At 58.9% G+C, this 11,750-nt stretch overlaps 1 protein-coding gene across 12 annotated transcripts in view; it reads left to right on the plus strand.

Moving 5' to 3' along the window:
- DAB2IP (DAB2 interacting protein) overlaps positions 1-10,532 on the plus strand; it is a 249,932-nt gene extending 239,400 nt beyond the window's left edge. For 10 of the 12 annotated variants that reach the window (XM_075439751.1, XM_075439752.1, XM_075439748.1 and 7 more), the window contains 3 exons: positions 2,633-2,835; positions 3,810-3,897; positions 5,485-10,532. In XM_075439751.1, coding sequence (XP_075295866.1) covers positions 2,633-2,835; positions 3,810-3,897; positions 5,485-5,652 — 459 coding nt within the window. In that variant the 3' untranslated portion in view covers positions 5,653-10,532. The remainder of the gene's footprint in view (positions 1-2,632; positions 2,836-3,809; positions 3,898-5,484) is intronic. The other 2 variants (XR_012765876.1, XM_075439747.1) reach the window with 2 other exon arrangements.
- Positions 10,533-11,750: the final 1,218 nt, after the last annotated feature.

The following is an 11,750-nucleotide window of genomic DNA, read 5'->3' on the forward strand; positions in this document are numbered from 1 at the left end:
GTTTGGGTGTGCTGTATCATTCTGGGACTGTCACCTGTTAAATTCCAGTGAAGTGCCAGAGGCAGGTATCGTAGGGACCGGCACGTACACAGCGGTGGCTCCAGCTGCCCCAGGAAGAGCATGGCAGAGTTTTGTGAGAGTTCAGCCCATTTCTTGCTGGCTTTCTTGGCCGGCTGACTGGCTCCTTGGGTGCTCCTGTAAATACACAGCCGTGTGCTGGTCAGGTAGCAGCTGACACAGAAAAATGTGCAGAATTGTTTGCAGAGGTGTGGAGATCTTGGCTACCACCTCAACAGAGACGCGAGCAGGCAGCAAACGAGGGAGAAGGTGCTGGCAGACTGGTGCGTCAGGCACTGGGTTGCTGCTGCCTTTAAAAAAAAAGGATTCAGTGCTCATTCGAGTCCGTAATGGAGACGACAGTGGCAAACGCTGCTGTTGCTGTGGCACTGGAGTGAGGTGGAAAGCTGAAACGCCGAAGGACCGCACGCTAAGAGACGTGGCTGGCCTTCTCCAGCTCCCACCCGCCAGCCCCGGCAGGCAGATGGCCCTGTGGTGTGGGCACGGTGCACGCCGAGCCATGTCACTAATGCCCTGCCTGGCACCCTTCCCCTGAAACGGGCTCAGCTTCTGCCAGGTGGGCCCTGGCAGGGACCGTGCTCCTGCCGTGCCCGGCTCTGCCGTGCTGTGCAGGGAGGGGCTCACCAGCACGGGCCCTGCTCGGGGCACACGGTGGGGGGGTCACAGCAGAGCAGTCCTGTGCCGAGCTCAGAAGGAGCCCCTGCCCCCAGGAGCCTGCTGTCTCATGCCCATCCTTGGTTACTTTGCTGTCCCATCAGTCACTGACATTAAAGCCCGCCATTAGCACAATCTCTCCCCATCACTGTAAGACGTGAGCGGTAACCGAGGAGGAGAGAAGTGTTCTAGAGACAGGAGCGACTCCTCCCGTCTCTGAGGCCTCTCCTGCTATCATTTGAGCTCACTTACGCTGCTTCTGTTTTAAGGCTAGGGTAGGTATTTAATCTTTCCTCTTCAAGCAGCTCCCTTCTGTCTGTCTGTCATGCTTCTGCGCAGCTGTGTGAGCGCTTGTGTCCCTCCGCCGCGCCAGGTTACGTGCGCGAGCCGTGTCGTTGCAGTGCCGCGGTGAAAGCTTTGCTAAAGGAAAACCGGAGCGTTCTGCCGTGCCTGGCCCTGCCCGGGGCAGAGGGAGCGGGGAGGTGCTGCCCATCGGCCTGCCAAGTGCTGGGGCATCTCAGGAAGACCTTCAGCCTCACAGATTTCCAGTCCTGAGGAGCTGTGGCGGTCAGTTCTGCCGTCGGCCGGTCAGTTAGTGGAGCGGGGCTGGGAGGGCACGGTGGGTTCCTGGACGCGGGGCTGCGGCTGGGCGGTACGTGGGCAGCAGCCTGGCCGCGTCCCCCGCTCACCAACGCTGATGTCCCTGTCAGAGTCCCCAGCAGCAGTCCCAGAGCTGGGACCCGGCCGAGGCCAGCGCTGAGCGCCTGCAGAGCTGGCGGTGGCCAGAGGGGAAGGCCATGTTTTCAGGTGGCCAAGTCAATGCACAGTGGAGCGAGTTTCTGTCCGTTCGTGGAGATCACTTGTAGCTTTGTAACAGGCTTCAGCGCTCCGATGGAAGGCTTTTTCCCTGTATCTGACTTTAAAAGCAGCTTGTCAAATTACCAGCTGCATGTTAAATTATTCTAAGCTTACTCCAGTTGAGATTTTTTTTAAAAACAATTTCCAAAGACAGTTTTTTGAAATTAAAGTCTTCTTTTTTTGGTTTGTACAGATACGCAACAGATAAGCGCTGGATTTTCCTTTAGCAAAGGCAGTTGTACTGAATGCTGTGCTTCTGCAGTGGCTGAACCTGGGTTTACTGAGCCAGAAAGCTCTTCGTTTTTTTAATTGCTGTGTGTGATTCTTCTGCTGCTGACTTCTAGCTTCATCTGAATGGACAGTGCGACTGGGGGGTCTTGGCTTCGTGCAGCAGCTCTTCTGGCATTGAACCCTGGGGTGACATCTGGTTGCGTTGCTGACAGTGCTGGCTCCCAAAAGGCGGCGGTGCTCCCTGCCCCGGCGCCCGCCAGCGCGCTGCCCTGGCCTTGGCGCGGGCGACCACGCCGTGCCGAGGGCAGTGGCCTGTCACCGCTGCGGAGCTGCAGCCTGGCAGGAGGCCGGCAGCGCTACCGGCTCCTGCTCGGCTGCCAGCAGCTCTGAAGCACCCACATTGATCGTTGCAGACCGAAGAGCTGATGCGTAAACCCAAAATCCCACCAGTGCAGCTTCTCCTGCCTGTGTTTCGCGCTGCGCTGTTGGTGTGAGGAAGATGCCAGATGCGTTTGCCATTCGCTCACTAACCTGCATTCCCCATGTGAACTGCCAGACTCTGCTAACAGCCCATTCTCTGAACCTGCCAGTGACCTGCCCGCCCAGCGGAACGCAGCATCGCTCCCCCCGCAGCGCGAAGACTGACGAGGAGGTGTCGGCGAGCGGGGTTGTCTGATACGGGTTTGCAGCCAGTCTGGTGCAAGGAGCGGGGCGTAACTGGGTTATGGGGAAACTCTGGCAAGGGCAAAGCCCTACTAGGTAACGTGCCACATGAGTTTTCTCCTCCTGTGTCTGTTCTTGCGTGCTGTAGTACCAGCAGGACTTAGTGGTGCTGCAGGACAAGCTTCGCATCTCCAACAAGAAGCTGGAGGAGTATGAGACTCGCTTCAAGTGCCAGGAGGAGACGACGCAGAAGCTGATGCTGGAGTACCAGGCCAGGCTGGAGGAGAGCGAGGAGCGGCTCCGGAGGCAGCAGGAGGATAAGGAGATCCAGATGAAGGGCATCATCAGCAGGTACAGGGGAGGTGGGAGTGCTGGAGATGGCAGTAAGGCAGGCAACCTGGCTGGCGTTAGAGCTGGCCCCTGCTCAGGAGAATCCAGTTTCTTTGGAGGTGCAGGCAGGTTTCCTGTGTGGGTTTTCCAGCATTTATTCACTTGCTGCCCTTGTGGGTTACAGCCCCTGTGGGGGGTGTCAATCCCTGACTCTTTGGGTCCCCCCATCAGCGTTACCTGGGACAAGGGAGACCCTGACATTTTGCTGATTCACAAAGGCAAAGCTACAGGAGGGGAGAGCTGGCAGCCTGCCCCGGTTCTCGGAGCAAAGTGTTCTTTCTCTGATGTTTTAGAAAGACCTTACCTCCATCCCATCACTCCTAGCTATAAATCCTTTTCCCCACCCAGTGCAATGGGGTGTTGACATTTGTCCGGAACATCGCCTGTTCCAGTGGAGCTGGCTTCACCTTTTCCTGAGCCAAGCCCACTTCATGCTTTAAATCAGCCCTCATCAGCGGGTCAGCCCTCCCTGTTCTGTATCACTTGAGCTCTGGGACAGTCTGCTGCCGTGGGCTGTAGAGAAGAGTGAGAGCCAGAAAAAAGACTGGTTCTGAACCATTGGTCTGCGTGTGAGAAGAGGCAGTGCCCATGACTGTGTGTCTGCTTCGTGCTCCAGTGCACAACGGCGGGTCCTGGGAGCATCTCAGGGCGTGCTTCAGCACTGCAGTTTCAGATGAGACAGCGTGACCTGGTGTGCATGATGGGGACTGCTGTGTGAGGCCAGCTCCAGCTGCAGACTGGCTCCTCTGGTAGCCCCCATCTCTTCCTGTGTGCTTCAGAGACGCACAGCACCCCTGCGCTTCCTTGGTGTCACGGGCTAAACGAGAGCGTGATCTGTGTCATCACTCTGGGTGGCTGAGACGTTGAGGAGACTCAGATCTGGGCTTAGCAGAGCCCAGCAAATGTAATATTTTTCTTGTCTGTTCGGCTACCAGACTGATGTCAGTTGAGGAGGAGTTAAAGAAGGACCATGCGGAAATGCAGGCTGCCGTGGATTCCAAGCAGAAGATCATTGATGCACAGGTGAGTCCCCGAGACCGAGGGCTGCTGCGCTTTTCGGGGTGAGCCGGCTGCCGTGCAGACCCCCGCTGTGCAGACCCCCGCCGTGCGGCAGTGGCAGCTCATGCAGGGCGAGACCGCGCGCGTGGCGGGGACGGCACCAACCGCCGTCAGTGACGGAGCAGGACGCGAGTCACTGTCGCAGCGTGCGCATTCACCCGGCTGTTTGCAGCCTCGGAGCTGGGCAGGCAGCGCAGAGGGTGTGGGGAAGGATCATGCCCACAGTTCAGTCCGTTTGTGGAAGGAGCAGATCCTCGCTGGCTCGGTCTGAGGTCCCCGGAGCGGTGCTTGGTGCTCCAGTGATGCTTGCCAGACCTGGGTGCAAGGACCACACAGCGTGGCCAGAGCAAAGCTGACGTGTTTTTTCATCGCTTGGGTTGTGGCTTGTAGGATCGGGAAGCCCAGTTACTGCTGTAGATTACAAAGGCAGAGGAGCGTCAGATGATGGGTGTAAAACACTGTTTGGGAGAGAGAAGCTGGAAATACGGTCCATAATCTTTCAATTTGTCTGGGCAGAGATCAGCATCTTCTCAGCAGCAAGGCCTTCCTGCAGGTTGTGGCTAGGGGATGGGATATTCTAGGCTTACTCTTAGCAACCCTGTTAATCACTTGTGAGTTACTACTCCTGACTAATTTACTGTATAGCTAATTAAAAAGGAGATGAGACGGTAGCAACTTTCTACACAGAATCACTGTTTTTCTGTAGAGTAATTTGTCCAAGGCTGGTAAATCACCGTGTTCCCCCCTGGACGCCGGCACAGCCCGGCAGGTGGAGGAGCGTCGGCGAGGTGCGGGCGGTGCGGGCTGCAGCAGCCCTCGACACGCCGTCCGGTCCTCTGCCACGAGCCAGGCGTCGCTGGGCCCTTTCTGTCGTCTCGGGCTGTACCAAAGTGTTGGCCTGGTTCACGCGTGGGCCTGCAGAGTTGCACACAGGCAGGCTGCTGTGCCCCTCGGAGCTGTTTCTGCTCCCTCCTGCTGATGGCAGACGGAGGAGGAGGATGGTGGCTTGTTCAGTGTCGCAAGGACCAGGAGTGGCAGAGTCAGGCTGCAGCGTGGAAGCTCTTGCTCCCATCCTTACGATACCGTAATCGCTGAGAGTTGCCATCAGAGCCATCCTGGGAGGCCACAAGTCGTTTGAACTATTAATTTACACTAACAAAATCAATTAAACACTGAGAGGAATAACTGTCTTGGGAGAGCTTGGTGTTAGCAGAGGACTCTTATCATCTTTGTAACGGCTGCAGTTAGAGCCAACAGTACGATGGATTTGTGTAGAACTGAAGAATTAGAGAAACCACATCATCTCCTTTTTCTTGGGGATGCGAAAATGATTTGAGCTCACATTGCCCAGGCAGAGTACGTTTGTGGCCCTGCGAATCGCAGCGGATTTCACAAAACGCTGCGTAGCGCTGACAGACCCCCACGGCTGAGAGCGCCGGAGGGAAGGGCCCTGGTCCCCGGGGCCTCGGGGCGGCTGTCTCGGGCCAGGCCCTGGCGTCGCGGGTCCCACGCGTCCCCCCTGACCGCTGCCCTCCGCCTCTTCCGTTGCAGGAGAAACGCATCGCCTCACTGGACGCTGCCAACGCACGGCTAATGAGTGCCCTCACTCAGCTGAAAGAGAGGTACAGCATGCAGACACGTAATGGGATCTCCCCCACAAACCCAACTAAATTGCAGATTACAGAGAATGGAGAATTCAGAAACAGCAGTAATTGTTAACGCGTGGAGGGCGCTGCCGCAGGAGAGGAGGCCTGGCCGGAGGGACCGTGCAGCAGCAGGTGTGAGCCGCGGCTTCAGAGAACGGCTGCTCTCCCCCCCCAGAGAAACCAGCTCCTTACTGCGGACGGCGCGCTTGACTGAGCCCTGGTGGGAGATGCTCATGCCAGCACGCTGAGGGGACGGGAAGATCGAGTGAGATGAGTGGCATAAGGAAATGACAGATGCCTGAGAATCGCTGTCACTGTTGGATTTAAATCAGTGTTTTTAAACAAAAGTAACCTTTTCCTTCCAAACTGCCCTAAGGATATGCCTCACCCCTCCCAGCAAGGAATAACGTCCTTGTCATTGCCGTAAGCGAAATCAAGGGAGCTGGGCAGCGTCTGCGGCAGGCAGCGGCCCAGTGAGTCCAGTTAAAGCGTGCTGCTGGGTGTAGCCGTGCGAGGGGCGGCAGCAAAGCTTGGCCCGCTCCTCCTGTGCCTCCCCCCGGAGCACAGCCCCCTCCCAAAGCCAGCCCCCAGCCGTCTTTCCCCGCGTGGCTTTTGCGAGGCCACTGGCTCGTACGGTGGGCGACTGTCCACGGGGCGTTTACGCGGCTGATTAGTCTTTAATTAACTCTGCCCAGGTAGGGAGCGCAGCCCAGCTGGAGGGTCAGGGCGCAGGCTGTGTGGTGTGGCGGCCGCGGGGCAGTGGAGATGGGGCTGCTGGGGGTCCCTGGGGGTCCCCGGGCAGCCCAGGGGGAGCGGGGCAAGCCCCGGGCTCCAGCGTGCGAGTGGAGGGGGAGCAGGCACCGGGGGAACGGCGACGGGATGCCTCCCTCCAGCCTCTGCTCCCTCAGCAGTGCTGGGGAGGGGTCTCTAAGCAGTAGCCCCCGGGCACTGTACCCCCCACACTCACTTCTAGCCGTGGAACAAAGCGACGTTGCCTGAGCTTGGGTCCCCGAGCTGTGACCGAGGCCCGGGGGCTGGATTCCCTGGTGCCCGTCGTGGTGCAGGGGGAGCGAGGGGCGACGCGAACTGGCCGGCTTCTTGCCTGACGAAGGGCGCGTCGTGGGGATGTGATGCTCTGTGCAGAGATTTTTACTCTGATTTCTGGGGAGAAAAAGAGAGAAAGAAACAAGAAAAAGCCCTGAAGAACCATGAAGATCGGTAATTGTATTTCTTTTCTTTCACAGTATGCATTAGAAAAAAAAAGATCCCATTTTCTGGAATACTGTCCTCTTTAAATTGGGAATGAGCACTGCATGGAAATTAACCGGCTGGAAGAATGTAAAACATGGTCGTAAGGGAGTAACCACCAAGAACAGCAGCCACCACCGAAAGCCCCCTTGTCAGGAGCACTGTGCAGGCCTAAGCCAGGAGTAGACTTTCCTGACTGCTGCAACACGCAGACTCGGCGCGTGCAGACACGTTGTGCTCGGCGGAGGGGTCGCCTCCTTAACGGGGCAGCGTGCTGCCGCCCCGCCGCCGCGGTGCGCTTGTTGGTTTGTGGGGTTTTTTTAAGTTAGCCCTTGGTGACTCCCGCTCTCGGAGCAGGTCACCCGTACCGAGAGCCGGAGAGGTCGCTCTGAGATACGGAGGACAGTGTACAGTGTACAGGACATCTGCCTGTTCCTCCCACTAAGGTCCAACACCCTGCTCACCGCCTGTCCTAGCTCCTCCGGCCATGTGTAAGTGTCCAGCCAAAGGGACTAGGACGTCCCGTGAGCTCTGCACAGCATAGGTGCCACCTCCAGCCCCCCGCTGCCCGGGCTGCCGGAGCAGGGCTCTGCGTTGCCACACGGCTCATTAACAGCATTCTTCCACACGCAGATGTTTCCAGATTTTATTTTTCTTTTCGCTAAGCATTTTTGTGTTCCGTGGAAGCCGCGGGCCCAGCCCGGTGCGGCTTGGTCCTCGGAGGAGCGGCCGTGTTGCGCTGAGGTCTCCGCGCCCCGCCGACGCCTGCAGAGCGGCGCAGTCACGCAGCAGACCCCAGACGGAGCTCCTCAGAGAAAAGTAATAAGTATTTATGCCAAGTACAGTCACCTCTGAGTTTTGGAGACTAGCACAGATGGCCGTGAAGAACCTCACAAAGCTGACAAGGTCGCAGCTGGAGAAAGACGCAGACAGGTTAGGAGTGCACAGGGTGCCGTGAACCGCTGGGTGCGTGCGCTTTCCTCGGCCGCTGTCTCAAACACGCGATAAGAACCCTGCAAAAAGACTGTTTGAACGCGGTGTTTCCCCCGAGCTGTGCGTTTAGAGCTGGTTGTTCCTGAGTTCCGTGCTGTCGGTGTTGTGAGAGACCGAAGAGCGAAGTGACGCAGAGGAATGGAAAGCGTGGCCGGGCGCGGGGCGGGCGCCCCACCAGCAGCCGGTTTCCATTCCTACGCGGAGATAATTCGGGATGCGGTCGGTGCTCTCCGTACGAGCTGGAAAAAAGAAACACCCAGCAGGCCATGGGTTAGTGCTGAAGCTAAGCGCAGTACAGCTAAGCCTTCTCCTCAGCCACGAGCCCAGGCGCTGCTCCCCCCGCCCCGGCCCGCCAGCCGCCCGGGGGGACCGCAGACCCGCACATGGCTCAGCCGGTCGCGCGGAGCTTAGGAGTGGCGGTGCCAACACCTCCTGGAGTTGTTGCGTAGTTTCCTGAGCCAGTATGAAAAGAAATTCGAATCAGGATGAGATCTCATGGCAGTAGCGATCCCCCCCCTCCCCTTCCCTGCAGCTGGAGCTGGAGGCCCCGCCGCGGAGGGCTGGGGGAGGCGAGACGACCCGGGCTGGGTTCCGTTCTGGGGCGTCAGGTCGTGTCGCTGTTATTTATGAACTGTACATGTATCTGTGTGCGTGTGCGTGCGTGAGCGAGCGCGGGGAGCCCGCCGCGGCCTGGGGCGCGGGCGCAGCGGTACCGGAGGCAGCCCCGGAGCGAAGCCACCGCTCCCTGTGACGCTTCGTGGTCGGCCCCATCGCCTTTTTCGTTCTTGCGCTTTCTACGGTGAGAGGCTGTTCTGGTGCAAACTCGTCAAAGTGTAAACGAAACGAAGACACACCCAGAGTTTTATCTTAATACAAGTCTTAATATTTTTTTGTAAATGTTTTCCGTGTTCACTGTACCGTATCTATCTCACTAACAGTTGTACATAGTGACTGGCTGCTGGTGCTGCTTCCTCGGGCAGGGCTCGGCGGTTTCTCACGGCTGCTGCGGAGGGTGGGCTCCAACCGGCCCGTCTGGCTCCAGACCGGGCCCTGCTTTCAGCCAGGGGAAGAAGGGCGAGAAGCCGGGGATCCAGATTTGGGGTTGGTCCCCCTCGAGGATTCTGTTCCAAGAGTTTAATTTGGGGTTTCGTTAAACTGTAGTGAACTCTTCTAAAAAACTGAGCGACGCTTTGTGGGAGGGGGGATGGAGCGAACCGAGCGGCACCCCGGGGTCTCTGCCGACGGCGAGCGTCGTCGTGTGGGACAGGGAGCACGGCCTCAGTGCCGAAAGACCGGAGGGACCCCAGTCCTTCCCTGCACCAACCACCACTACAGGGTGGTCACCAGCTCCTTTCGCACCAGTTTAAGCAAATCCTGCCGCCATCCAGAGTCCCGCGTCGCTCCGCGTTGTCCTTGGAGTCCGGTTGGCTCTGCTTTCTGCGTTCGCAGCTGTGAAGCACTGATCGCACTGTGAGAACGCGCTGAACGCTCCGGCCCGGCAGCCGGCCCCGGGGGTTGCTGCGGGGTGCGGGGGACTGGTTCTGCTGCGACAAAATATTCCTGAAGGGAGAAGGGACTTGGTGGACCTGAGCGAGGCATCGCAGGCGCTCCTAGAAAGCAGTCAGCAAGTGCTCAGTCATCTCCAAAGGTCAGAGCACTCGGAGGCTTTCCCCCGTTGCTGGTGCCCATACCCAGATGCAGCAGAACACACACCGAGGGCTGGTCTGGGATGGACCAGGGGAGGCTCTGTGGTCCCCGGAGATGGCAGAGGCACCGATGCCACCAGCCAGGACAGCCGCAAGCTGTGGCTGCTGGATGGGGTCTGCAGGGAGCTCCGTTCCCCCAGCGGTCCCTGGGCAGGGGTCACGGCCCCGTCCCTGGCGTGCGGCTGGGACGCTGTCCCCGGGCTGCCTGCTGGCAGAGCCACCCGGGCCGGGCAGTGCTGGGCCCCGGCGTGGGTCAGAGCGCGTGGCTTCTGGCAGAGCCCTGCGCTGGCCACGACGAGGGACGCTGCCCCTCTCCAAGGGGTCTCAGGCTCTCCGGGGCGGTTTCGCAGGAGACTGCGTAGCCACAGGGCTTGGACCTGAGGCACCCACCTGCTCCAAGAACCGCCAAGCCCCACTCCCACCCTGCGCAGAGACCTGCTGCCCTTGGGGAGAACCACGCGTGGAGGGGAGAGGGAGGGCGGCAGCGTGCTGACAGGCAGCTGGTGGGCTTCACGAACCAAATCCAAGCTTGAGGGTGTCGCACAACGTTCAGAAACAACCACGCTTTGAGAAAGGGCGTCACGTTCCAGCATCGGCGTCCACGGGTGACCCGAGCTGTGACGTTGCTGTGAACGCCGTGTGGTTCCGCAGCAGCTCCCGGTGCCCCAGAGCGCAGTCTCCATGGTCCCATCTTCCTGTATCATACATCACTGTGTCTGAAGATATACCTCTCTCTGTATATCTGCTTAGGCTGATACTTGTTCCTGATAAGCAGTCGCTATGTTTTATATCCTCTTATAAAGAAAAACAAACCTTCTTTTGTAAGTATGTTTAAAAAACAAAGAAAAGCAAAGTGGAAGTGTTTGCTGAACCTCCTTCAGCTCCTTTTAAACTATGTAATAATGTACAGAGGACGTTGTTGGTGTTCAAAGAAATGATGTGGCTGTGCAATTTATGTACATTTGCAATTAGAAATATTAAAGATTTATTTAGATATTTTACAGAAGTGCTCCAGCATCTCTACTCAGTCATTTCCAGTTTCCAGCATCTCTACTCAGTCATTTCCAGTTTCCAGAGCATCCAAGCACACGCTGGCCACAGGCACACACGAAGATTTGTCCTCTCTCTTAGCAGACAGGGAAATGCTCTGCTCGCAGCAGCATCTCAGCCATGGCCTGGCTGACCCTCACCTTCCCGCCTGGCACCCATCACGGCTCCAGGGGAGGGCTGGGTGCTGGGGGGGCACTAAGGGGACAAGCATCTCCAAGGGCCCGCAGCCCCAAGACGTGGCCGGGAGCTACGTCCCTGGTCTGGGGGTGTTTGCAGCAGCCGTCGAAGACGCTGTGGGAGGGAGGCACACGTGCTCACAGCTCTCTGCCATCTCTGACCAGCCAGCGTGCCGGGGGTCAGAGCCCGGCTTTGGGACCGAAGATGTGGAACAGGCTGGACACAACTCCTGTGGGCTGCGGCAGTGCTGGAGGGGAGACGGGGCAGAGGACCGTGGCTGGGCTCAGCACAGGGAAAAACGACCCCCCCCCTTCTGCTGCTGCCAGGCAGGGCAGCCTGTCGGAATTCTGGCACCCGACCATCCCTGCCATCCCAGGAAAACCCCCGTGCCCGGGCACGCGGACGCGCTGAGCTGCCCGGCCGGCAGTGCTGGGGTGCACGAGGCTGCTGCCGCCCGGCCGACCCCGCACAGGCTGCCCACAGCTGCCTGTCCATGCCCCGTCCGCCTCGCCTTCCAGCCTGCCCTTCTGTCTCTCCAGTAAAAGCAGCAGAAAACTTGGGAGGAGAGTCATTAAAACCCTGGGCAGCATCAGCCCCTCTGCCTCATTACCATCACCGTAATTAGCTCCTCAGAGAGATGAAGACGACAGGCTGGCTGCATCAGAACGACTCGGGACATGGCGAGTGCCCGCGGTGATTCCTGTGCTCCGGCAGCAGCTCTGTGGTGGCTCCGGGCCCCAGGCGGTGGCGGGGGGTCTGCAGGGTCCCGGCAGCAGCAGGGAGCTGGGCAGGAGACCCCTCTGCTGCTGCTTCAGCCGGGGCCAGCAGCTGCCCAGGGCGGGAATCACAGAATCCCAGCATGGTGGGGGTTGGAAGGGACCTCTGTGGGTCACCCAGTCCAACCCCTGCCCAAGCAGGGTCACCCACAGCAGGCTGCACAGCACCGCGTCCAGGCGGGGCTGGAATATCTCCAGAGAAGGAGACTCCACAGCCTCCC

The sequence above is a fragment of the Opisthocomus hoazin genome, chromosome 19, assembly GCF_030867145.1.
Source record: "Opisthocomus hoazin isolate bOpiHoa1 chromosome 19, bOpiHoa1.hap1, whole genome shotgun sequence".
NCBI classification, from domain to species: Eukaryota; Metazoa; Chordata; class Aves; order Opisthocomiformes; family Opisthocomidae; genus Opisthocomus; species Opisthocomus hoazin.